Source organism: Alosa pseudoharengus, unplaced genomic scaffold (genome assembly GCF_046254945.1).
Source record: "Alosa pseudoharengus isolate Yale_2024_CS ecotype anadromous, Long Island Sound unplaced genomic scaffold, YU_APseudo_1.1 YU_APseudo_1.1_scf_14, whole genome shotgun sequence".
Taxonomy (NCBI): domain Eukaryota; kingdom Metazoa; phylum Chordata; class Actinopteri; order Clupeiformes; family Clupeidae; genus Alosa; species Alosa pseudoharengus.
In genome coordinates, this window is record NW_027468609.1 from 29,452,618 (window position 1) to 29,478,862 (window position 26,245).

Consider the following 26,245-nt stretch of genomic DNA (forward strand, 5'->3'; position numbering starts at 1 on the left):
GAAGACCATCTCTGAGCTGATGGGACAGGCAGGCAGACTGTGGTCATTCAATGACCGGGGAATAGACGATCATGTTGGTTTGCATTGGACGGCGATTGTATTACCCCCCACGGACCCCTGATGTCCTTGGCGCTGCCCACATGTGCTAGGGGGGATTTAAGTCCTCTGAAGTCCACAGGAAACCCCAACCGTCCTTCCCAACCCCACCCCCCTCCCCGCTGTGCTCTCTGAGACCCCTGCACACACTAACAGGTGCTGGGGGTAAAAATGGCTCCGTTTGCCCTGCTCCCTAGCGGGTTAGTATTAGTAATGCTCACCCCCAACCCACGCTGTCCGATGGGGCAGACGCTGCCCAGGCTGTCAAGGCCAAGGCCTCTCCCTGACAGCAGGCGCCCCCTCGCCAGGGAAGCCCCCGCCAGGGCCGAGGGGGCGGCCTCTCGGCTCCCCTTACAGATGGTGACATGGACCTGCGTAGCCTCTCCATGAAGACATGGGAGCTTTACTCGCCATCCGCATGCTCCGTGTCCTCCAGCCTGCGTCAGGCCCGACCCCCACCAACTTTGCAGAGAGACAAACATCAGCTTTTGTTTCCTCCCTTGGGAGCCTGTGTTCATAATTAGTTGCTGCCGTTTTGCCCCCTTTGCTCCCCTTGCCTGTGACTCAGATAGATGGAGGTGTAATTAGAAATGTTTGCTTACCACACACAACCCACAACGGTTTGTCCACATCCTCAGAGCTCTTCTCACCCTTCTGCAAGCTCCCCTCAACATTGTGTTACTGTTTGACTGTCCCGCCTTTTTATTTATTTAGTTAGTTTTTTTTTGATGGTATTGTTTTTTTTTTTAATACTTCAAGCTGATTATAAAAGCACCAGTTTTGGGAATTTATCTTTTTAGTAAATGCACCCTGTCCCTGGGGATTTATTCATGGAACTGCTCCGACAAAAGCTAGTGTCTCAGTCACCAGTGATGACAGTCAACATTGATCAACAGATTATGACATCTTGTCAACAACCATAATTGTCTCATTCGGTGGATGTTCGCTCCATGGTGTTGATGGTGCACGTCAGCAAACCGCAGATGACAGGCCAGCACTGATGCTTTTTCATGACCTCCCTCGTTGCTAACGCGCGTCTTTGTTTGTTTTTGTGCACGCAGTGTGTGGGGACGTTCACGGCCAGTTCTTTGACTTGATGAAGCTGTTTGAGGTGGGGGGCTCCCCCAACAACACACGCTATCTCTTCCTGGGGGACTACGTGGACCGAGGCTACTTCAGTATCGAGGTAAGTGTCACAGAAAGTACACCAGACCAACCACAAGATGCCTGTGCACACAGACACGCACACACAAACACTTTCACCCATATTAGGCGTCTTCACTGCCTACTGTATTAGAAACTCCTTGTAGCGGCTCGCTGAGTGCAGTTAGTTCAGCTGTGTTTCCTCTTACTCTCTGTGGCTTATTTCCTGTTATTAGCTTTTTGATAAGAGGAAAAAGAAAGTTAGCAGAAAGGGCCCCACTAGATAAGTTGGTGGGTGTGCTTGACAAACCATCGACTGGTTCCCTCAGTTTTAGATCACATGCCCAGAGAGAGCGGGAGGAGCAGGGAGAGGATGCCAAGGTGGAGCACCCGGCGGCTGCGCTCGTGTTGTCTGACTAATCGCTGTGTCACCTCCATTTCCGACACGTTATGGTGGGGTGGGGGTGGGGTCGTGAGTTGGGGCAGGAAACCGCGGACGTTGCTCTCTCTCACACACACTCTCACTCTCTCTCTCTCTCTCTCTCTCTCTCTCTCTCTCTCTCTCTCTCTCTCTCTCTCTCTCTCTCTCTCTCTCTCTCTCTCTCTCTCTCTCTCTCTCTCTGGGGAGAAATGACTGCCTAATACCTGTCTCATAACTGGGCTAACTGACAGCTCGTCACGCAATTGTTCTGCTTTCACTTTGAAGCAGGCGTCAACGTTGCCGTCATCACCTTTTTCTGGTTGGTGACTTATAAGGTTATTTGGCTTACAAGGTTTGTTGAACGCGCAAGTCTGTACATGGTGACATTTTCATTTCAGTACTTTGTACATTTTTCAATAGCCTATGGCTGCTCTATCAAATGTACTCATGAAGAGACTTGCATGTATCTCATTTTATAGAGCAGTTCCTGTCTGGTGTGAAGAGGAAACTCATTAGCTGGAGGTAGTTCCTCATACACACTATAGGCTGGTATTTTACTGGTATGTGACACTTGCCCTGCTGAGTGGAGTTAACTTGTTTTTGCAACGAAAAAAGGGTGTGAGAGAAATTCTGGAATGGTGAGATTTTGAGTTTGCTGCTCAGGTCCTCTCTTCCGTCTCCTGAAACTTGAGCTCACCCTGACTTGGCCGACGTGGTTGCCACCCTGTGAACAATTGGCTGTTTTGGATATCTGCAGAAAATGCCCCGTCCTACATTATTCGCTGCCATTCTGTACTGCTGCAAGGGCTTTTTCTTTTCTTTTCTTGCCCACACACCTTGACCTAACCTTGGATACACTCCCCAGGTTGATTTTGTTCGCTCAGGTCCTCCCCTGCAGTTTCTCTCAAAAGCCTCTACTGTGGCGTTATCTCAGGAATGCCCTCCAGGTGTAGGCTTTAGAAGGGGGGTGGGGGGGATCTCTGTGTGTTGTGTTCTTGCATAGTATGAAGTTTCTTGTCACCCCTATGTCGAGATTCATTTTTGGTTGTTGATAAGGCCTTGCCAGGCTCGAGAAGGGTGCATAAAGGCGTGTGGGTGTGTTTTCTTTTTTTTTTTTTTGTTATCGCTTCAGGGGTAATGGCTGTGTCGTGCATCGCAGAGTAAACCCATTATTCTGAAGTGAATAGTTTCATTATTTGAAGAAGTGCCAAAGGGCGGTATGCCTGATCATTCCGCTATGCGAATCATCGAAACAGAGAAGCGTCTTTGCTCGCCGTCACAATTTCTTGGATTTTCTCACCAGTCGCCCTCTAATACAGTAATCTCTTGTAAAGCACACTTAGTTGCCGGGCGACCAAGGAGCATTGCCCTAGTCAAGCAGAGCACCAAAGTGCTCTGGCCTTCTAAGAGAAGCCTCGTTTTCCAACGCCGCCATTCACAAACACCGCCATGTGTCCCAGGTTTTATTTATTTTCTGACTGCGCGGCTTGTAAATCCTGTGTGTCTGTTTATGGCTGCCGTCTCCCTGGAAAGGATCCTCCGTCACGGAGCAGTTAGAGGCATTCTGCGAAATGAACGAGGCGTGGCCTGACTAATGGGACATCTCCAGGCCGAGGAGATGCAACTTCCCTTCCTGCCGTGTCCTTATAAAAGTGACCGATGACTTATTCCCAGAGCGGTCTTTCTCGGTGAGGGATGTCTTTAATGTCCTGTAAGTGTTAGTGCATTCAGGAGGTGCACATGCACAGACACAGGCAGTACTCTGCTGTCGACTTGGGCTCTTCCTGTTTAGTTTGGCTTCATGGGTGTTGTTGGAACGCTTTGGACTGAATGAGGGTGTCTGTTTGCGTGGCTGAAAAGGGCATTTGCTGCCTCTCTTCTCACTGCGCCGTGGTCAACACCACCTGCAGGCAAAGTTCAGGGCACCCAGGCTGAAATGTCACAGTTCAAAGAGGTGGCCCAACGTGCGGGTCGGGGGTGGGGGGGGGGGGTGTAGACACAGACGGCCACTCAGTGGGACGTAGCGGTCACGTGGAGCTTTCTAAGAGCGACTGAGAGTGAGGACTGACCACAACAAAGGCCTCGTGCCTGGGTGCGTTCCAGTACATCACAGGCACACCCCCCTATGTGCAGAAAGCTTCAGTCAAAACTCACCAGACCCTCCCCTCTCTGGAACCAGCCTTACCCACTGGCTACTCAGTACTGCCCCAGGGACAACAGAGACAGGACTCTGGTGCCCTGCTCAGTTCAGCCCCCCTCAATCCCCCTCTCCTGGTCCTCATGTTTTAACAAGAGACTTTGGTCAAAAAAGGTATTTGCTGACCTTTTCAAGTCGAGCCCATCTTTACTATTTTTCATGCAGGTTTGTAGAGATGAATTATCCCCAACTCCATCTTTGGTAAATGTACACAGCTACTTAAAGCTCCGATGTCACCCATTTGGTGTCGTCGCTCTCTGAAACTCAACCAATTCATTATGATACATACACGGTAAAAATAATGATAAATTGGCATATGTAGGTGTATAGGCTATATTTAAAACATTTGGTATATGTTTGGACCACTGATTAAGGTGGATACTCATCAGTGTTGACGGTTAAACAATTTTTTATCTTTGCATGTTTTTGTACAAAACAATAACATCCAGATGATAAAATGAAATTTAAACCGCAGTTCAACAGTATTTTAGTTGACGATCGCTGAATCACTGTCAGCATCAGTGTTATCACTCAATAAGCGGATGTGATTAGACCTGGTTTCTAGTGTAGCCTTCTGACTTTCGCCATAAACTGAATTCACATAGATAAGGAAACGTAACGGAAACATGTTGCTCAGTTTGAGCCGAAAGTTGCAATTACAGTTGGATGTTGTTCATGACCAGGTCATGAACCAGGTCATTAGACACAACCCATGGATTGGAAGGGATAGCTGCTCCGGTTGCTGCCATCAAATACTTCGGCATTCGTGACCTTCATAGCAGAATGCCAATGGTGTCAAAGGTGTGTGTGTGTCCCAGTGCTGTAGCCTAGTTGTTACGTCCTGCACTTGGTCATCCACAGACATCCTTTGTGGACCAGTGGTGACTAATTTGGTGACATTAAATAATGTTACGTCAAGTAGTGCTTACTTTCACTTTGGCTACTCAGTGATCATATTAACCAGCACTTGAAGCTGTTTGACTTGACCAAGACATAGTCTCACACTCACCAACACACAGGAAATGGTGAAGGCTTCCGCCCTGCTTGCACGTGTCCTCTGGTGATAAGAAGGGCCGAAAGCGTGGGCAGTAGGCTGAGCGAGTCAGTGCTTGCTGCTGCTGCCAGACCTGAGCCACCGCAGTGGAGATCAACTGACTGATTGGTCTACAGGTCACGTGTGTGTGTGTGGTGCCGCTGTGCTAACAAATGACCCACTCCGCGCTCTGCTGGTCTCTTGGCCACTCCTAATTTTTAACCCGTCCCTCCCTTGAAGGCAGCCGCCAATCTCATGATTGGCCAACAAAAGTTGATATCAGGTTGCAGTTATAGATCCTGCTCGCTCATTTTCTTTCTCTATGCGGTGTGTGTGTGTGTGTGTGTGTTGTGTGTGTGTGTGTGTTTTAAAGGCAGTGCTTATACTATTGTGTATGCTGATAAAATAGCCAGGCTGAATCCCAGCTTCACGTGCGAGTGTTATCTGTATCGGTTTATTTTAACTGACATTTAGAGTCATCCCGTTAGCCAGTCTTGGGGTTGTCAGGGCTTAGGAGCGTCTCGAAATAGCAAAGAGGAGGGAACGGAGGGGCACTCCTCTTTCAGCAGCCTCACTAAAGGAGTGTGAGGAACCACAGAGACAGACAGACAGACAGACAGACACTTTATTTCGTTAATTAATGAAATTTAATATTTGGATATTGTCACTTCTTATGCCCTCATGATCAGTGACTGAGTTTAGTGCTCAGTAGTTTAACATCAGTGTGACATTTTTACCATGTTAAATTTGACCCCCTGCCTATATCGCATGTTTCTACTCCAAATGTATCCATTTAACAATGTTCATCCACAAAACAGAACATGTCTGTATGATTCAGACCTCAGTCCCTCAAGCACTGACCACCCCCACCATTGCCCTCATTTAGAGACACTCAGTGTAGCTCAGTGACAAGTGATGCTGAATATGAATGCGTATGCTGTAATTTATTTGATTTAGATTCCTGTAAACGTGATACTGTGGATTACTTTTACACACTGCATCTGTGCTGCATTTCTACACTGTATTTTATGTTCTCTCTGTCTTTGTCTCTCTGTCCTTGGTTACAGTGTGTGCTCTTTCTGTGGTGCCTGAAGATCAACCACCCCAACACTCTCTTCCTCCTCAGAGGCAATCACGAGTGCCGGCATCTCACAGAGTACTTCACCTTCAAACAGGAGTGTAAGTCCTACTGGCAGAAGCCCAGGAAACGGGGACCGACACCCACCTCCGCATCGTCACACACAAACACACACACACACACACACCCAAACACCCACCCAAACCCTCTCCCACCCACATATCAACCGTTTCCATGAGACCATATTACCTTTGTTGTAATGACTGCTACTTCCTTTATTTGATCAGTTCAATTGATAAAGCAGAGTTTGAATGCTCATAGCGCCATTGTAGAGGGCTCAGTTCCCACTGGGAGGAAATGGCTGATAGAATGCCGGCACTGCATTGTAAGTGGTGCTGGCTTAAAGTGTTTGCTGAATGACTCAAGGCTGAAGTAAGCTGCCGCTTCACAGGTAGAGCTCGGGCATGTCGATGACCGGTTGAACTAAATTGAGCCTGGTGGAACTCGATGAGCATTGCCTAGCTACCGGCCAGGGGAAACCATAGCAACGGCGCACATTTCTCGCTCGCTCTATAGAAGCCGGGGAGCGGGGAGGCGGCGGCGGCAGCGGCCGTGTCCTTGTGCGCTAACAGCTGAGTGGGCGAATGCCAGCAGACCCTCTCAGCTCAACTATGCTCGGCCCACGCCGTCTGACCACTCTCACAGAAGCCAACACGCCCCGTTCTGCATCCAGCCGGCAGCGGTGTAGAAGGGAGTTCTGCCCTCATGTTCCAAAGCAGCAGAATCGTGTCGGGTAAATTACAACAGACCTGTTTGTTTCCCCTGGATGCCAAGCGACCAATTAGATCACCAGGCATCCCTTGTCTCACGCAGGCTCTGAATGTGAAAGTGTTTGGAAGCTATTTAGAACAGCCCGGCCCTGTTAGAGAATATGCCTCCCTAACCCTGACTGACACTGTGTGTATGTTTGTTTGTTTGTTTGTTTTTGTTTTGTTTTTGTTTTTGTTTTTGTTTGTTTTTGTACATGTGTGTGTTTTTGTGTGTGTGTTTTGCTCTGTGTTTATCGCACAAGGCTTTCGGAGAGCTTGTTGTGCCCCGGCGTAAAGAGCTAATGGCGGACCTGTTGGCGATGAGGTGATGATGAGTTCCAGCTGAGCGCAGTCGGTAGTAGCGCCGCTGTGTGTCCCTCTCCTCTAGGCTTCGGTCGGCTGTTTGGCGTCACAGCCAGCCACAGTACTGATGATTGTTTAAAACTGCCAGAGAGCCCCCCAGTTCTTCACTTTCTGCCCAGATAGACAGCGTGTTCCTGAGTTTAATTAATTAGACATCCACTAGTCTGGTCACGCATTGTAAGTCTGTTCTACTAATTATTTTGAGTTTAGCCTGCTAGTCGTGTATGTATGACATACGTATCATTTTGTTAGCCGATATGTTGAGGGTCGATTGGTGAATATGAGTGGAAATATAGGCTTACAGTGCATACTGCATTCTTCCTTATTGTCTGGGCTACAAGTGAAGAGATGCCCTCCGGTTTGAGTACACTGTGGCTGACGTCAAACAGCACTGACTTGTGAGAGGTAAAATAGCCCATGTGATGTGTTATGCTTCAACTGGTTCTAGCCATAGATGATTGAATGATAACCACCACCCCCCCCCCCCCCCCCTCCCCGTCCTGGACTTGTAGGCCTTGCTTGTTAGTGCGTGTGTCTGGTTAACCGTGTAGAATGTGAGACCTCGAAGCAGGTAGGTGTGTGTCCCCTCTCCCCCCACCCACCCACCCCGCTAGTTTGAAAGGGCTGGCTTGAGAAGGCTTCAATGTGCCTTCTCGGGCCCGCACCTCTCAGCAGAGCGTTGGCCAGATGTCCTCCGTCCTCAGCTGACACCCCCACCCCCCACCCCCCCTGCAGTCTCTCGGCTCTTCCGAGCAGCAAATGGACGGAGAGTGACCTCTTCTCCACCCCCCTTCTTCTGTGTGCTGCCCCCCTCTCTCCCCCCCTCTCAGGTAAGATTAAGTACTCGGAGCGTGTGTATGACGCCTGCATGGACGCTTTCGACTGCCTGCCACTGGCTGCATTGCTCAACCAGCAGTTCCTGTGCGTGCATGGAGGCCTGTCCCCAGAGATCACCTGCCTGGATGACATTCGGAAGGTAAGGCCCCATGTTTGGGTTACAGCCCTATGGGCACCAGGTTCCCTCCAGCCCAGGTACCTCCCAAACATTTGTCCTTGGTCATCACTTTTTGACTGGTGTCGTTTTGTGACTTGATGCGCACTAAGTGTGTTTTAAAGAAATAGCAGTGGTGTAGTTTGTGTTTGAGTTTACATTGGTTACATGTTTCTGAAAATGTTCTGAAATTGTCCTCCCTGGCTTATGCAGCCACTATTTTCAAATATGCAGTAGTTGGTGTAGTGTCTGTCTGACCATTTGTTCAGTATTCGTCTGACAATTAGCAAAGCAGAAATAGCCTTATGGGCCACAATGGACTAGTTGCACGAAAGGCTCTCAGTGAGCTTGTTTGTTTCCTGTGGAGCCAGGTGTGTTTGAACCTGCTGCTATTCTGAATGTAATTCAGGGGTCTCAAACTCAAATGAGCTGGGGGCCGCTTCTGCCAATATCATCTGATTGGAGGGCCACGTCAGTGTTAAAGAATAATACAAAAAATAAAAAAACGGCTATTTCCTAAAATGCAATGTTTTTTTTCAAATGCTGTATTTTCAAACACAAAACTACAAACAGAAAGTGCAAGTCTTTTTATCTATTTTAGACACCTGTGCTAGCAACCTTATAGCTAGCTTATAAATAAAATAATGATAAAATAAATATTCATACAAATTATAAAAACCTGGCAAACTAGGTGTCAGGTTTAAGAAAGCAACACCATTGGATTGTTATATCAAAATTTCAACAGGCCATGGCTTGAAAGTGGTCAGAGATAAAGTCCTACTGTAAATGTAAAAATCTTTGAGTATAAACAAAAGTGTATGAAGGGGGTGGTAAATTTACCCATTAATTTGCCACTGGATGGCAAGCACCTCAAATTATGCACCTTTCAGTAAATACTGGATGAACATATTTGAGCAGGTTTACTTTCTTTTTTGTCATATTACCCACATAACAAATTAACAGGAAAACACCTAAGATGTATACCAACAATAGTAAACTATTACTAGCCTAGCTGGTCAAAGCAGCTCAAATCACGGGTCACTTTGTAGTCCTTCAGAGCCCTATTTTTAGGCCTACTAGCCCTGCTGTCTGTACCACGTCCATTACGGACACTATCATCACGATTACCACTGCAACCTCCAAGCTATGTTAGGCAGAGGGTCGAAATAAGCATGGTATGCTTAGTGGACACCGTTGTAGGCTATACATGCAAAGACGCACCTCCATTCACAGACGCACCGTGACTATCACTGTCAATAGACGATCGATCATAATCTCCAAAAGGATATTCTCCATCAGAATCAGAATAGGTGAATAACATAGCCTACCTAAGACTTCATCACACATGAAAGTTTTTCCACATTTGGTGTAGGCCTATTTCTGCTTCAATTTGTGCAAAACTATGGCCTGCATCACTTCCGCGTCATTAAAAATGCACGTCTTAGTGTTTCTCGTGTGTAATACAAGTATTTCCTGAAAACTTTGTGCAGCGATTTTGGGTTTGAATCAAGCTCTGGATGTCTAGCAAATAGTGGAGGAGAGTACAAATGGGATTTGTCACCGTACTTGGATCTATCGACTATTTTAATCAGTATCGTTGTTTGTCGCAATTAAAAATACCCTCAAGGGCCGGATTACATTATTATTTTGACATAGGTCGCGGGCCGGAATTAGGCCGGACGCGGGGCGGATTTGGCCCGCGGGCCGGGAGTTTGAGACCCCTGATGTAATAAGTCTCTATACGTCCTTCTTTATCGTAACGTGCTGATTCAGTTTGTGCAATACCTAACCAGGTCCGTGTAGACACTAATTACATTCAGAAAAGCAGCAGGTTCAAACACACCTGGCTCCACAGGAAATAAACAAGCTCACCGAGACGCCTTTCGTGCAACCAGTCAATGCTGTGTGTGATTTGCTGTGCATGTTCTAGCACATACCAGCCTCTGCAACTCCGTTTCTGTTCTTCCTTCCCTCTACAGTTAGACCGATTCAAAGAGCCCCCGGCGTTTGGGCCCATGTGTGACCTGCTGTGGTCAGACCCTGGCGAGGACTATGGAAGCGAGAAAACAGCTGAGCACTTCTGTCACAACAGCGTCCGTGGCTGTTCTTACTTCTACAGGTACGCACGCCACTCGCTCACCTGTGTCTTTGCGCTCTGTTTGCAAAGGGATTTTTGGGTGATGGTTGACGTTGAACGTGTTGGTGCTTGTCTGCACGATACTCAAAAGCTTTTTTCTCCTTTGGTCTCAGTTACCCAGCGGTATGTGACTTCCTGATGAATAACAACCTGTTGTCCATAATAAGAGCACACGAAGCCCAAGATGCCGGGTGAGTCTCGTCCTCTGTGCTAGTGTGCGTCTGTCTGAAACCCATCGCTTTATTGACTTCATGGGACGCTGTCGCGGCGTGTTTTGGTTGATTGATAGTTTATTTGTCTTGTCTGCCCTTCAGGTACCGAATGTACAGAAAAAGCCAGACGACAGGTTTTCCTTCATTAATCACAATCTTCTCCGCACCAAACTACTTAGATGTCTACAACAACAAAGGTGAGGGACGATTTCAGACAAACATGCCTAAGTGTGTATATTTACACTTTGTTATTAGCAGAATGAAAACAGATGCAAATAGTGGTCATCCCATCGACTGTCTCCACCTCACACGATCATGTGGTTGAAATTTTCCAATCTCCAGCTGCTGTTTTGAAATACGAGAACAACGTCATGAATATCCGACAGTTCAACTGCTCCCCGCATCCTTACTGGCTGCCCAACTTCATGGACGTGTTCACGTGGTCACTGCCCTTCGTGGGAGAGAAAGGTGAGCGGTGCTCCCAAGCAGCCATAAGGTCCTGCTGCTCTGCTCTGTTCTGCTCCGTTCTGTGTGTTCTCCCTTCCTCTTCTCTACTCTTTTCTGACGCCATGTTCTCTCTGTGTGTGTGTGTGTGTGTGTGTGTGTGTGGTGTGTGTCTGCAGTGACAGAGATGCTGGTGAACGTGCTGAACATCTGCTCCGACGACGAGCTCATGTCGGAGGGAGACGACACCTGTGAAGGTATGAACCCGTCACGATGCGTCACGTCCCAACTGCACCAGCACCACTCCGTCACGTCCACATCACTCCATATTAAACAAACTCTGATCACAGAACACAACCCACCCACCACCTCATACATCACAGTATTGCTGTAGTAAAAGTTTGACCTTAAACAGATACTTAAAGGTCGGAGAAAAGTATGCATCAGAAAGCCATAGCTCCATATTTAATGAACGACCTCACTGTATTATGCTGCTGCCCTATTTAACCATGTGAAGTATATAGTAGAATTCAGCCGCTAGAATGTTATTTTTAAATCAGTAGATTTTGTCTTCCATCTGATAGTTTACCCCTACGGAGTACAATCCTGTGCCTTTGCACAAACCATGTGATCTCTCAAAATGAAAGTATGAGACAAGCAGTACATCATGATGACTGCTATTAAGTACTGGGAAAATTGCTGCTTTGTAGCCTCGTTTTATGTAACACTGGGAAAGCTTTTCACTGGAAAAAAAAATCTCTCAAAATGCAGCTCTAAAAATCCTGGACTCTTCTGTGTTTTTTAAGTTTATTTTGCATTTCTGGATACCAATTCAAATGAATCGATTACGGCCCCAGCGTCGCAATCAAACCAACGCGACCTGCATTAAGTCATGTGAGATCGGTCTGCTCCAGATCCATGTAGATTCAGCGCGTGGATACTTGTGCCCGTCTCGGCCCGTCTGATTTGAGATGCAGTTGAGTGGGGCAGCTCAGCAGCAGCAGCAGCAGCAGGAGAGGCACGAGGGGGATTGTCTGAAGCCCTTCTGAATCCCCTGGCTGCGTGCTCCTCGTCTGCTCGCACCAGGGCAGGTGGCCCTCATCACACACTCTGGCTCCTGCTCTGAGCTGCTGTCTCCTCACCCACCACACATACTCCTCCTCCTTCTCCTCCTGCTACTCCCAGGAGCCAGATCAGGGACCCTCCCCCCACCACTCTTCACTACACCACACCACACCACGGGCATCTTGACGTCGTCAGGCAGGAATTGAGTGTCCCACTTGCAGCCAGCTGCTGTGGATGTGGGAGCTGTCCCTCTTTCTCTCTCTGCCGCGCGGCACATAAATTTAACTTGGCCTGACACAGATCCACTGGTGTGCACAGTTCCCCACAGCTCCCCTAGAGGATTCGCTTGGGCGCGGCAGGCAGAGCGCTCTCTCTCTCTCTCTCTCTCCCTCTCCCTCTCCCTCTCCCTCTCTCTCTCTCTCTCTCTCTCTTCCCCCCCCCCAGCCCCAGACGCCACCCAGACGCTGCCATCGATCCGTGCCGCAGTGTGTGTGGCTCTGCCAAAGCTCCGGCCGCTGCCAGATTATTGACGAGCTCCTTGCCTTGATGGGAGAGCCGCAGCCTGCTGGGAGCTGCCTGTAATGGCCCTGAAACGCAATTACAGGAGTCCCATTCAGAGAGACAATAAACGTGATCTGTTTACGTCCCCCGTGCGTTTGAAATTAACCTTGTTCAGGGAAGCAAGGGCTCTGTGTCACCTCCGCCGAGTGCAGGGCTTTCCTCCTGATGGAAATGGTCGACTTTATTGCATCCTCTCTTCCTCCCCCGTGTGTGTGTGTGTGTGTGCGTGCGTGCACGTGTGTGTGTGTGTGTATGAGTAGAGGGTGGAACTCCAGCTGTGCGTAAGGAGGTGATCAGAAATAAGATCCGCGCCATTGGCAAAATGGCCCGCGTCTTCTCTGTACTCAGGTAAGCCAGAACCCACTGCACTCCCCGTCTCCAAATTTACAACTCAAATATTTGAAGTAAGGGTTCAACAAGAGGCTAATGTGTGCTAAACATATCGTATGATTTTATTGCTTTAGGCTGTGTTGATACTGCTGGTGTAAGGAATAACTCCTTTGTGTGTGTGTGTGTGTGTGTGTTTGACCAGAGAGGAGAATGAGAGTGTGTTAACATTGAAGGGACTGACCCCCACTGGCACATTGCCGCTGGGTGTTCTGTCCGGAGGCCGCCAGACCCTGCAGAGCGGTAAGTGCTCCTCCACCTACCTTCATCCTCACGCTGACACCCCCCAGCACCACCTACCTTCATCCTCACGCTGACACCCCCCAGCACCACCTACCTTCATCCTCACGCTGACACCCCCCAGCAGCACCACCACCAGCAGCACCACCACCACCAGCACCACCACCAGCAGCAGCACCACCCCCCCATGCTTCCACCCTGCCTATCAAAAGCTCCCTTGCCTCTCGCTTCTCTTGCCCCTCTTCCCTCTGCTGTCTTCTCTGCTCCACCTCAGCTTCTCCTCAGGTTCTTTCTTCCTAGCTGTCAGCTTTACTCCCCTCCCTCCCCCTCCACCCCCATCTCTTTTGCTAAATTCTCTCCATCATCTTCATCCTTTTTTTCAGCTTCCACCTAAGCCATCACATTGCCAACCCCCCCCCCCCCCCCCCCCCCCCAACCCCGACCCCCCCTCCCACACACGCGCACACACACACATAATTCATACACTGTACAGACGAGTACGGTTTTACACACCTTGCTTATTAACATAATACTACATAAAAATTTTACAAGAAATACTACACTAGCTCCATGTGGAATGTTCTAGAAGAGATTTGGAGAGACATGCATTTTGGAGAGCTGCTTTTTTTTACCTTAGTACAAAATCAAATCGACTACATAGACATACTTGACCTCAGACAGTTGTCACACCTCACACCATTACGCTGCGAGACTATGGGTTACTTATTTTCAATGGCAGCAAGGTTGGGTTGGGCGCTGCTTGGGTTTTCCAGCCTGATATTTCATAGGTAAAGTCTGCGCCTATCTGCCTGCCTGGCCAGGTGACGTGGCTCTTGAGGACTGTGACGCAACGCGACCCAGTTTTTGACATGTCTGTCCGCATGCCACCCTTCTCTCCAGGCCTTTGGAGGATCTCGCCAGCACCCTGCATCCCGCTGCTCGACCACTAACCCTCCTCTCACTAACCCCAGCCAGACTCGGCTCCGACACAGATTTAACCTGTTGAGGAGTGAATTATTTTCCTTGTTCCTTCTAGAATTCTACACAAACGATCTAGTTGTAGTGTTCATTCTACAATCTAAGGGGAAAATCTCTGAGGTTAATTGTCGCATCATAATGCGGAACTCTGAATTCACAAACATTCCAATCACACATTTGTGACTGTACGCTCCTCTTAGAGGCAGTATAAAGATTAGCAAAAATGGGAAGACAAAATAAATGTAATCATTCGTCAACTGTAGAAGATACGTAAGCACCCCTGTAGGTAAAATCTGTAGCCCTTTAATGTCGGGGCTTTAAGCACATGAAAGCCCATCACTAGACATACACGATCCCAGCATTGGTAATAAGATCCTCCAGTCCGTGTCATGGGTGCCCATGAGTTCCAGGCAATTAGAGGCCATTTGCCATGTCCTTGGTATCTGGTTGCTTCATTCACCAGCTTAATCAGGTTTCTGAAGGCTCCAAATTGGCGTTTCTACTGAAATGCTCCCGATTAGCAGATGCTTTTATCCCAAGGCGTCGCCAAAGAGTCGCGCGCGACAGGAAGCTTCTCACCATTTGCGGGTCGGCACGGCCACTGATAGACAGCTTAAATGACAACTGTGATGACTGTGAAATGTTAAGTGCACCTGTGGGTTTTTCCCAGGATTATCAGCTCGTATTCATGCTAGCGCCGCTAGAGAAGCCTCTGGAAAAACTCCACTCAAAAAACCAGACTGCAGCACATGGCCTCTCTCATCCCTATGTCATTTTTACCGTTTAACCTAATAGGGTGCACATTGAGTGAATGTCACATTTTGAAATGGTTAAAATATTTTAGCAATTTTTGAATGTAATTTACTGTTTTACTTCATTTAGCATATTGGGCCTTTTGGTGTTGTATTCAGCCTATGATATTATCTAGCACTGTATAGGGGTTAAGATGTAGCCAGACTTATGTAAACTTATCTAGAACTTTCTAACAGTCTCTGTGTTTGTTTATTTATTTTAAATACAATGCAGAAGGGTACATTTTTCTTGCATGAGTTCGCCTCTTGAGTAAAGCCATTGTTGTCTAGTGAACTAACCCTCCAGGTGCGTGTGTGAGTGTCGTGGGAGCCCAGTCATGAGGGGTGGGGGGTGGGATGTGGGGGGGGGGGGGGGCAGTTTGGGCGGGTGGACTCTGGGGAGGGGATATGTTCTGAATGGACGTTGATTGCATTGATAACTTGACTCACTCTCTTTCCGTCGGTTTTTGGGCATGGCACTACTACTCACGCTTACACAGCCACCGTAGAAGCTGAGGAGGCACGAGGTACGCAACCGTTCTCTTTTCCTCTCTCTGAGTGTGTGTGTGTGTGTGTGTGTGTGTGTGTGTGTGTGTGAACCTCCTCTTTGACATCCTGTGTTTTGTGAATTGTCTTGTTCTCAGTATAACAATCCCTTTTAATACCTAATGTGTTAACCCCTTTGATCTTGCATCAGTAAACTAACTAAAAAGTTATAAACCATTTTGAATGTGAATTTGTTTTGTTGAAACAAAAAAATAACAGCTGTGTTAAAGTTTCTCACAAATAATCACTGTCCTGAATTGTGCCATAACTGGCCAAGTCTTGCTTTGTGTAGTACTAATTCAGTACAGCATGCACCACTCAGTCTAAGTGTTCCCGTATAAGGCCCTGTGTTCACCAATCGCGTTTCTTGCGCTGACATCGCCCTCAACCTCATTTTCGAAGCGCTTCGTCAAGTGTTTATTGTTGCTAGGTTACAAAGTTTTGATTGGTCGTCGCGAGAAAAGAGACCTTGACGAGGCCAACGTTGTTTTAAAAGTTGGAACAGGTTTCAACTTTCAGCGCTCTGAGCGCCGAGGAACAAACTGGTCAGCATCGAGGGCTTTTTGCCGATGAGCGCTGTGAACGCTGAATTTCATAGGATTTGTATAGAAAATAGCCGCCGTCGGCGCAAAAATGTGATTGGTGGACACGTGCCCCTAATACTCCTCACTCACAGCTGAGCCAGCAGCTCCTGTGGTTGTTCCAAGGCCTTCATGTAGGCAGTTGGTTGCGACCTTTTACAATTCAAGTTCTACAAATGCAGAAGGTCAGCTTTTGCAAAAGCCACAGTGAGCCACATTGCTTTTCATCAGTCTGGTTTGCTGTGAAAAGGAAGAATGTGTCCTCTTTTAGCACTCTACAGACAATTGTGATGAGTAGCAGCTGATGCTACAGTCAGGCAGGGCCCAGAAAGAACGATCAATCAATGTTGGCCACGGACAAACTTGCAAACAAGAAGTCCTGTCCAGCTCGGGGGTTTCACATCATCTTCTGAGTATATTTAATTGGCCTTGCTCACCCCGAGTTCCTTAATCTTGCTTTCTCCATCTCCTCTGAGATTGTATTTTTACTCTCAGATAACTGTGGTCAGGTCTAGCATGATGGCAGGTGTGTTTAAACACTACCACATTTACACATTATTTTGTGTGTGCATCAGTATTTCATACTCGTGTTCATGCTGCTCGTGTCACTGAAATAGCTCACACAGTTTTATCCTATTTATGTGCACCCCCAGGATGAGGTAGTTGTGTTTTAGATATGAAATGTCTTTATTATGCTAACAATTTATGAACAGAAGAACTAATTTTGTGTATTTTCCTATTTTGTATTATGCACCCATGCTCTCGCTACCTAGTAAGTTCATACTGGATTTTTGTAGTTCATAGTAAACTTTAAATGTTTTTTGTCCTCCTTGTTCAGTCTTTGAGTTGTTGTTCTTTTACCTTTTTAAAGTATGTGTGTGCCTGGTCAGGTCTGATTATTTTATCACAAGGCTGTGTCTGTTGAATACCTTGAGGATGCTCTAGAGTTGTAATGACTGCCAGATACAGCTGTGTAAGTGTGTGTGTGAGTGTGAATGTTTGTTTGTTTGTGTGTGTGTGTGGTCCCATTACAAGGCCACGTTCTTTGTCCACCGTGCTCATGTTCTTTCTGTCTCCCTCCCCCACGCACAGCTATTCAAGGCTTCAACCCGCAGCATAAGATCCAGAGCTTCGAGGAGGCCCGCGGCTTGGACCGGATAAACGAGAGAATGCCGCCACGCAAGGATGGCAAGCAGCCGGACGGCACTGCCAATTCCATCAACGCCGCCAACTCCCCTGACAAAAACGGCACCAACGCACAAGCATAGTGCCCACTCATCCCAACCTGCTCTGCTCCCCCCCACTACCACCCCTCCTCCTCCTCCTCCTCCTCCTCCTCCTCCTCCTCCTCCTCCCCATCCTCCCCATCTCTCTCCCTTCCCTCTCACTCCTCTGGGTGGATTTGGCACCCCCTGCAGGCAAACTGCCATAGTACAGATTTGGGGGGAGGGGAGAATTGCACAACACCATGACCAGAGAATAGACCAGACAAAAAGAAAATCATGGTTTTATTTATTTATTGATCCTAATAAGAAGGAAGATTAATGCTGATGCGTAATAATTAAAAATAAACATGAATGAATAAATAAATAAATACATTGTATTCTCAAATGTATATAAATGCAGTACATAGATATAGACAAACAGACAATAATTACAAAAAAAGATCAGGTTGGGTCGTGGTCAGGCCAGCCTAAATAGTCATTGACAAACTCCATTTTGTAACTTTCGGTTGATACAATCTGCGGTTTATTTCCTCCTCTTCTCAACCCCGAACTAGTTCAGCAGAGTTTCTCCAGTGTTGTCTGCGTGCTTGGCAGGGAACCGTTGGCACAGTACCTCTCTAGTACCTGCATGTGCGTGTGGCCGTTTCAGTGCGCGGGGTGGCTACCGTGGCTGGGGAGGGGGAACAAAAAGTAATCTCCATTTGCTTGTAACGTTTAACCGGAAGAGGAGAAAGATGATGCCAATACTAGCTCAGGGGGGGGAGCAGACTGAAGCCTCTATTGACACATGTATTTCATGTATTTGTATATTTTTAAGCGTTCCCTCACTCGGATGTGATGTCTCTGTTTTCTCTCTTACTTTCATCTTTTTTTGGGTTCTGTTTTTGGTTGTTTTGTTTGTTTTGTTATTTTACTTTGAGTCTGAATTGACAACAAAGACCCCAGTTAGGTACCAATGAGCAAGCAAACTCTGCTTTTAGTCAATAATTAGTGTAAGCTTTTATATATACATATATTGGGAATGATGTTTGGTCATCCACCACAGCTGTTCTAAAGTGAGTCAGACTGGCCGACTCTGTGTGTTTAGAGATGCCTTTTATTGTGGTACTCTGGTCAGTTGCAGCTGGAGACTGCTGGCTGTCTGGCTTTTTGATAGCCTCTGAATCCTCGCCCTTTCATAGTGATCTTGCTGAGGGAGTAAGTTCTATTGGCACACAAAAAAAAACGGGATATTCTAATTCGCCTTCATTAGCCCGTTACTTGTCACTTTGTTGCTCTTGGTTACTTTGTGTCAGACCCCTGTGTTACACACCAAACTAGCGGGCTGGTTGAGGTTGTTAGGATTCAGCAGAAATGTCCCCCTCCATCTGCAGGTCAACCCTAATACAGTTTATCCCCGAACCTAACAGCTGTTCCACCACTTGCGCTCTCTCTGGGCGGAAGGTCACCTTGAGAGCACAGCCCCTCCCTTTACCTCCCTCCTGCAAGCAATCGTACAGTCGAGGTTGTGTGCGTACTGCCGCGTCCACCCACCTCCAAAAACTGATGTTGAGGGGACCTCACAGAGGCTCACCCTCTCAGGCGGTCTCTCTGCAACCCCAGCAGTGTCCAGCCAGGGCATCCTCAGTACCACCGAGTCTAGTAAGGCCTCTCTGTCCATTGCCACACTGAGATCCATTTTTGTAGTTGTTCTTCTGTTGGCCGTGAGACCCATACTAAAAAGGGATGCATTACCACCCCAACGGGCTCCTGGGTTCTCATCGCAGAGCTTTGTTAGGAATGTTTCTCATCCAAAGAAAAATAAAATCAGTGTTTTCATTTGTACTATAATGTAAAGTCTGTACCATCAATAGAGGAGCTATATTTAAAAAAAAAAAAAGAAAAAAAGTCAGTGCTCTTGGAGGGAGAGCACTCAAAATCAGTCCTGTAGATTTGTGTAATCATGAGTAAGATAATGCATTTTCAGCTCTTGAATTATATTGTACTTTTTATTTTTTGTGTTTTAAAGAAAAAAAAATACTATATAAATATATATAAATATATATATTATAAAGGCGCTGCCTAGAGGCTTGTTTCCACTCGCGTCTGCAATCAGGTACCAAGAGTTCACCTGGATCATGACTCCCTTTTGTTTATCTTGTTTTCTACTTCTGAATGTTTTGTTCCTGGCTGGCCGTGTTGTCTCTTGTTTCTCCGTGAAGAGGCTCTGCAGACTCCAAAGTTTTCTTTGATATATATATTTTTTTTCTCTTGTTTTTTTTTTTTTTTTCTTCCTCCATGCTTAAGTTAAAAATAATTCTGCTGTGGTGTGAAAGATAGCTAGCGGATGGTGGGGTAGGGGAGGGGAGTTTCTAGGTCAGGGCTTTGTGTTTGGATGTGTAAAGGGCAACACAGAGGGGCTTCTGGGAAAGCGAGTACGGTGGGGCGATGCTTTATTTCTGACTTCTGTTACGATTTTGAACACATATCTTGCAGAATGTACAGAAATTGTTTATTAAGATTTTCTTAATAGCTGAAAAAAAAAGGAAAATAACTTTTTGTCAAGTACTTGTATTGCGAGGCCTCTATAAATCTGAATTTCTGTAGATGTATCACTCCATTAAAAAAAAACTTAAAAGAATTACAAAAAAGTCATAAATCTTTCTATCATTTTGTGTCTTGTTCCATCAAACCACCTTCAGTATTTAGTTTAATAATGTCTGTCCGTGTGGCACTGGCATCTCCAGTGAAGCTGATGGCCCGAAAGAGTTATCCATCTTTGGAGATGTTCTTGATACATTTTTGAGGTTTTAGTTTTTACATTACATTACATTTAGCGGACACTTTTTTTTTTACCATTATGTCAACTATATTACAAGAGATTATATTGTTCCCGGAGCAACTTGGGGTTCAGTGGCTTGCTCAAGGGCACAACGGTGGAAGCCGGGAATTGAACCGACAACTTTCAGGCTACTGCACGCTAGCCCTAGTTTTACAGTTTTTACTATTTTGAGAAGCGACAAGCGAAGAAAATCTCTTGCTGTGTAGGATGTTTTTTTTAGGTTACACAAATTCAACTGTTCAAAACAAATTCAACTGTTCAAAAAAAGTTTTTTTTTAATCAATTCATTTGTTACTTAATTACATTATATATGCATATATCAGCCACAAGCTCAAAATTGAGTTCCACAAAGAAGAATACAACTTTATATCTGAACACAAACCAGAATTATTACAACTCTGTTACTGTTAATGCAATGCAACACAAATAAAAAGAGAAATACAAACTTGTTCATCCTCAAGGTCCCTTCTCAAAACAGAAGTCCTTGGGGTAAATGCTACTCCCCTGGCACTGTTGCTGAGCAACAAGTAAACTCTCTGACCTATATTTCCACATAGACTGGCAAAGGTCTCCTGCAACCATTAAAACGCTTGTGTCAATAAGTTCATTTGAACTGCATACGCCTATGAACCATACACCTTGTCATAGACCGTCAGTCTGCATATGAAATGTCTCGTGAACACCTCACAAAGCAGGTGTAGACTTGCTACTGGGTCCAGGCTACTGTGTAGAGCAGCGGTTCCCAAACTTTTTTCACCCGCGTACCACCACCTCATCCTGACTCGGCTCGTATACCCCCACCATCATAGAAACGTAACACATTCTATTGATGCACTCCAGGCATCATGCTTAGGCTAACTAGCCACCCTACATGATAACAAATAACAAAATCAAAATGTGCAACTGGTCTATGAGCTCTCACACTAAAAAACAGTGTGGAGAACAACATTATGAAACAAAGAGAACATAGGTTTAAGATTTAAAAAAACAAAACATTTTTAACACCTTTCCGACATTGCCCTTTTCAACTTGCGTACCCCCTAGTGGATGCTCGTGTACCACCGGTGATACACATACCACAGTTGGGAAATCCCTGCTGTAGAGGAGGAGGATGATGGATGTGCTGCCGAGAGCGACTGACCAGAGCACAGGCCAACCCAGAAGAGGAGAGGGGCCTCAGGCCTAGGGGATCTTCATCCCCACCCTTAGATGCTCACCAGACTCCTCTGCAGCTCAAACAGTAGGGTAGGGATATGTTGGTAGTACCTGTTCAGGGTTAAATAAGATGAATTTAGACATCAAGTCCATCTCAATGCAAATTGATGTGTCTTAGTATAGTGGTCAGTATGGTGTATGGAACAGCTGGCTCAAATGGCAGTACCTGCATGGGCACATTGATTGCATACACGTTTGCATACACATTTTCTTGCTCCTGGTTGAAGGCAGAGTTATCCAATCCCTGGCTTGGCTTGGGTTGGGTTATCTGAAGAGTGGCTGGGTAAGAGAAGATGCAAAGTCATCCCAAACGAAATAGCAGCACCAGTTACATTGCCAATAATATGTTCAAGTAGGATACCACTTATTTCTATTGACTTTGGCTCAACATATAGAAACAATGATCACTGTTAACTTTCATTGTCATTCATTGTGCAAGTAGGAGTGAAACTGTATTTAGTGATGTAAGGGGCAGAGTTCCATTCTCTCAGTGGTACAGTGTGAGCGGTAGGCCTACCTGTGCTGGCTGATAGGTGTGTCTCTCTTTCTGCAGAAGCACACAGCTTTGACCAATACTAAAGCCACTAGAGTCAAGACAGCTGCCGCTATGACAACCACAATAGCAATGATTCCGCCTGCAGGAAGATAAAAGAGCCTCTCAATACGAGGGTTGCACGGAACCCTTCCACATCGATTAACTGTTGGTGAGTTATGACACAAAGATTTTGCCCCATAGCATTGATCTATGGAGCAACGTGAGATTTTGGAATGAGAAAATATGTCCATGAGGGTAGCTGTGAGTGTGGTGTGTGGTGGTTGGTGTTGTCTTGGTAAACTGCACATGTAAACAGACTCAGCTTTCTATTCTCACCTTTTGAAAGTCTTGAGGGATGATGACCTGTAGTGACACCAAGAGAGAGATGTGAAAATGCTGTTGTTAGTGTTATACTACCGTGCAAAAGTCTTTATGATTCATGAGGTTTAAAAGATTTATTTATTTATTTATTTATTTTTTATTTATTTTTTTTAAACGGAATCAGTAATCATTGTCTTTAAAGTAACCACATCAGCCATTTAATGACAGCAATGAATGACCTTGTGATGACAAGTTTGATAGTTATAGAACTCACTTTGAGTTAAACCCAAGCCCTCTTGATACTTCTTGTCACAAAGAGGTGGGATCCAGCCTGCTTCGCACTGACACTCCTGTTTATTGTTGCACACCTTTGAACATAGGGTTAAAATACAGTGTTGATTTCAGCACACACTGCATTGGAAAATACTAATGTGGCAGTCTTTTGATAATGGCACCTGTCAGCTTATGCTATCGATAGACTCACTGAAGGACATAGCTGCTGAAGGAAAACTATAAACTGCCAGATGTGGAACTCCGATGAGGTTAAGCTTTTCTTTTTTTAAAGTATATTTTTTGAGCTTTTTGCTGTTATTCAGATAGGACAGTGAAGAGTGACAGGAAGTGAGTGGGAGTGAGATGGGGTCAGATCAGGAAATGACCACTGGCCGGATTTAAACTTGGGTCCCGTGGGCACTTGGACCTGAGTATGGTCTAGTTGCAGCTGCCGCTTGCACCACAGCGCCCCCTAGTTTTAACTTTTAGACTTTTAGCCTTGAAACACTGCTAAAGTACAGAATGCAGGTGTAGCATAATGTCGACTCTCTCAAGCAGAGTTATGCTCATATTAATTCCTGCAGCACAGTGTAGGCTAGAGTATGTTATCATCTTTAACATTGCAATACATGTACACAGTCCTTACCTTATGTGTCCACATGCATTTCTCTTTGCAGTTATTTGTGGTATATATATTCCCCAGCTCCACACACTTATTACTCATGCAAACCTAAAGGAAGAAACACAAGCACTTAACAAATGCAACAACCGCACACTGTGATTAACATAATGTTCACGGCTTAGTCATCTTTATTTGCATCAGTTGGGTTTTCCTGTGGGTTTACCTGCCCTTCACCACACTTGGTGCCATTTAGAACCTGGTTGTGGTCTGATCTGTTGCTAGGTGAGATGACGTCTGTGCATGTATCATTGGACTGATTTTTGTTTCCACTGGTGCACAGCAGCATTTCACACATTGCATCCCTATAGGAAAAAAGGAGTGTGTTTTAGCCTTAGGTTTGTTTTCAATGGAGTACAGTGTACTGTATGGTGTGTTTTATTTGTTGCAATCTTTGTATGTCACATTATCTCATTTGTTAACTGCTTACTTTGAAGAGTTACCATGATGGAGTGAAGAGTTAGAATGATAGCAATGGTCTTCAGCCTGCTGTGTATCTGAAAGGTAACATTGTTATAATTTTAGTAAGTTTCTTCCTTTTCTTTCTGTGAGAGTGTGTGTGAGAGAGATAGAGTGTGTGTGAGTGTGAGTGAGAGAGAGAAAGAGAGGGGGGGATTCCTTTTTTTCTACCATGTGACATAGTGTGTGACAAGCTGACCTCAGGCATTGCAACATAACAAATAGTTTAAATAAAGAGTTCATATGATGTTTCATCTTGCATCCATGTTGCGTTATTATCTCTTTATAATCCCCCTTGCGCCATCAACACACTATTACCCGGCTGCAGTCAACTGTTTGAGTGAAAGTGTCCAGAGAGGGCAGCAGAGTGCTTACCATTTCCAGCCACTGCCTTGCACTGCTCCGCCCTGGTAGGGCACTGGCCATTGAAGCAGTACCCTGTGTTGTGTGCGCAGGGGGTGCCGTCCTGCAGGAAGGTGTCCTCTGGACAGTGAGCGGAGGAGCCCGTGCAGTACTCCGGGAGGTCACACTCGTCCGCCTGGGCCCTGCACTGCTTGGTGAACTGGATGAACTGCAGTGAAACCAAGAGAACAGATGTGACGCCTATGAATAAATAACAAGTAAGTATAAGTATATATACTCTTTTGATCCCGTGAGGGAAATTTGGTCTCTGCATTTATCCCAATCCGTGAATTAGTGAAACACTCAGCACACAGTGAGGTGCATCACACTAATCCCGGCGCAGTGAGCTGCCTGCTACAGCGGCGTTTGAGGAGCAGTGAGGGGTTAGGTGCCTTGCTCAAGGGCACTTCAGCCGTTCCTACTGGTCGGGGTTCGGCTCCGGTTCCAAGTCCGAAGCGCTAACCAGTAGGCCACGGCTGCCCCCGTGACAGCCTTACGGGGCCATAACAGCCTTGTTTACCCTGGGCATTGTGGGGTGGATTGTGGCGTTGCATTACCCTGCAATCCTTGCAGCACTCTCCTTTGTCGCACTGAGCTCCTTTAGTGAATTTGCAGGACGTAGCATCACAGCATGGATTGGTGCACCCCTGCAGAGTACAGAGGTACAGACAGGCATTCATGTGTCCTCTCAGCAGATACAACACACCAGAGATGCAGGTCAGACTCCGTTTGTTTTTCCGTTTTCCAAACGTGCTAATGCACTAGTTACATTACCTCTGGAAGGCCACAGTCACACTGTTCGCCCTCTTCCAGGAGGCCATTCCCGCACACGGGGATCAGGGTTCTGTGAAACGGGTTGACCATAAGGCAGGCCATGATGCCTGGCCTCTCCAGGAAGGAGGTGTAAGCCTCTTTACTGCAGCTGCTGAACTGTCTCGGATGCGAGCCACCGCTGAGATAGAGAGATGGATGCTTTTTCAGGTAAACAGTGTAATGAGATCCTCTCAGACACCTTGTGTCTACGTATTTGAGTGTTACATGTAAGCGTATGGTGTCTTAATTTTCGACGTCTATCTCCTACCTGAGATGGCTGGTCATGATGCAATCCTCGCAGGAGCAGTGGCTGCTGACGTGTTGCATATTCAGATTGTGCCCCAGCTCATGAGCGAACGTTGCCGCTGTGAGGATGACATCCCTGCTGTGATCCTGTGTGACGTTGACACAGAGGACAACAGGTTCATAAAAGTCTAGTGTCTCAGTTCTCTGGTCTGTGTTCTCTGATTAGTTTTTGTGTAGAATCGTACTGTTGGAGTTGTTTTCACAGAGCACAGATAATGTATATGATAATGCAATAGCATATGTGACCAAACAGGTCTTCTAAACACTATCAAACTTATTAACTCCTGGAAGACATGTCCTTTTGAGTCCCCTCACAAAGGTATTAGCAGACATGGTTGTGTTGACCATTGTAAAGTTATAAGTGGTGAAAATTGAAAACCCAGTAAACTTTTCATCAGCTATCACGATAATAGAACATATATATTGCTTATCAGATTTGAGTGCCAAATCAAGATCTATAAATCATCTACTAAAAATAAGCCATCTTAATTGATTTAATGATTGAAATTCAGTACCTGCACTACTCCAGTGGAGTATTTTCCGCACATTGTTCCAATATAGGCGGAGCCAAGAATTCCTTTGTCGAACTGCACTGCCCTGAATTATAAGTGGTAGAGAGGTAAAAACAGTCACATCGTGGTGTCAAAGTGGACTAAAAAGAGGAAGCTGTGATAGTGGCCATGAACTTTGATGATAAACTTACGTTATCAGCTGAGCATTGTCATGTTTCCTGATTTTCTCGAGGACGTTGTTATTCCAATCTGTAAAAGTATTCAAAGTCGCCCCACTGTTTTTCACAACAGGGATCTGATCTTTGTCTTTCCATATCTCTAGTCCTACAAGGACAACTGCAGTATGTAGAGGTCTGTATACCTGGAGATGATTTTAAGATGTGGATTGGTAGGCCCACTGTCTTATTAGGCTACAGAAAATCAATTCGGAGTTTCATCAATAGACCTAAGTGAGTAAGGTTTAATTAACTTACCATGTTGACAAAATTCAATATCTCAAACATCCTCCTCCTGATTTTGTCAGTGTCTTGCTGCATCATAAGGTACTACAACAGAATATAAAAACTAATTAAAACAAAATATTTTACATAAAGAGCTATGTTTTAGGTCA

General features: G+C 46.0%; 1 protein-coding gene and 1 long non-coding RNA gene across 4 annotated transcripts in view; one reads left to right on the forward strand and one right to left on the reverse strand.

Moving 5' to 3' along the window:
• Positions 1 to 19,613, forward strand: part of ppp3ccb (protein phosphatase 3, catalytic subunit, gamma isozyme, b) — a 30,254-nt gene extending 10,641 nt beyond the window's left edge. The window contains exons 3-14 of one of the 3 annotated variants that reach the window (XM_076284589.1): positions 1,158 to 1,282; positions 5,958 to 6,069; positions 7,971 to 8,116; positions 10,111 to 10,250; positions 10,382 to 10,459; positions 10,583 to 10,677; positions 10,823 to 10,948; positions 11,104 to 11,181; positions 12,811 to 12,898; positions 13,083 to 13,180; positions 15,447 to 15,473; positions 17,166 to 19,613. In XM_076284589.1, coding sequence (XP_076140704.1) covers positions 1,158 to 1,282; positions 5,958 to 6,069; positions 7,971 to 8,116; positions 10,111 to 10,250; positions 10,382 to 10,459; positions 10,583 to 10,677; positions 10,823 to 10,948; positions 11,104 to 11,181; positions 12,811 to 12,898; positions 13,083 to 13,180; positions 15,447 to 15,473; positions 17,166 to 17,341 — 1,289 coding nt within the window. In that variant the 3' untranslated portion in view covers positions 17,342 to 19,613. The remainder of the gene's footprint in view (positions 1 to 1,157; positions 1,283 to 5,957; positions 6,070 to 7,970; positions 8,117 to 10,110; positions 10,251 to 10,381; positions 10,460 to 10,582; positions 10,678 to 10,822; positions 10,949 to 11,103; positions 11,182 to 12,810; positions 12,899 to 13,082; positions 13,181 to 15,446; positions 15,474 to 17,165) is intronic. The other 2 variants (XM_076284590.1, XM_076284591.1) reach the window with 2 other exon arrangements.
• A 2,774-nt stretch (positions 19,614 to 22,387) lies between these two features.
• On the reverse strand, positions 22,388 to 23,737 carry LOC143123293 (uncharacterized). Its single transcript, XR_012986817.1, has 3 exons — positions 23,310 to 23,737; positions 23,111 to 23,194; positions 22,388 to 22,559 (listed from the first exon to the last, which is right to left on the reverse strand). It is a non-coding gene; the product is annotated as an uncharacterized LOC143123293 (long non-coding RNA).
• Between the last annotated feature and the right edge of the window lie 2,508 nt (positions 23,738 to 26,245).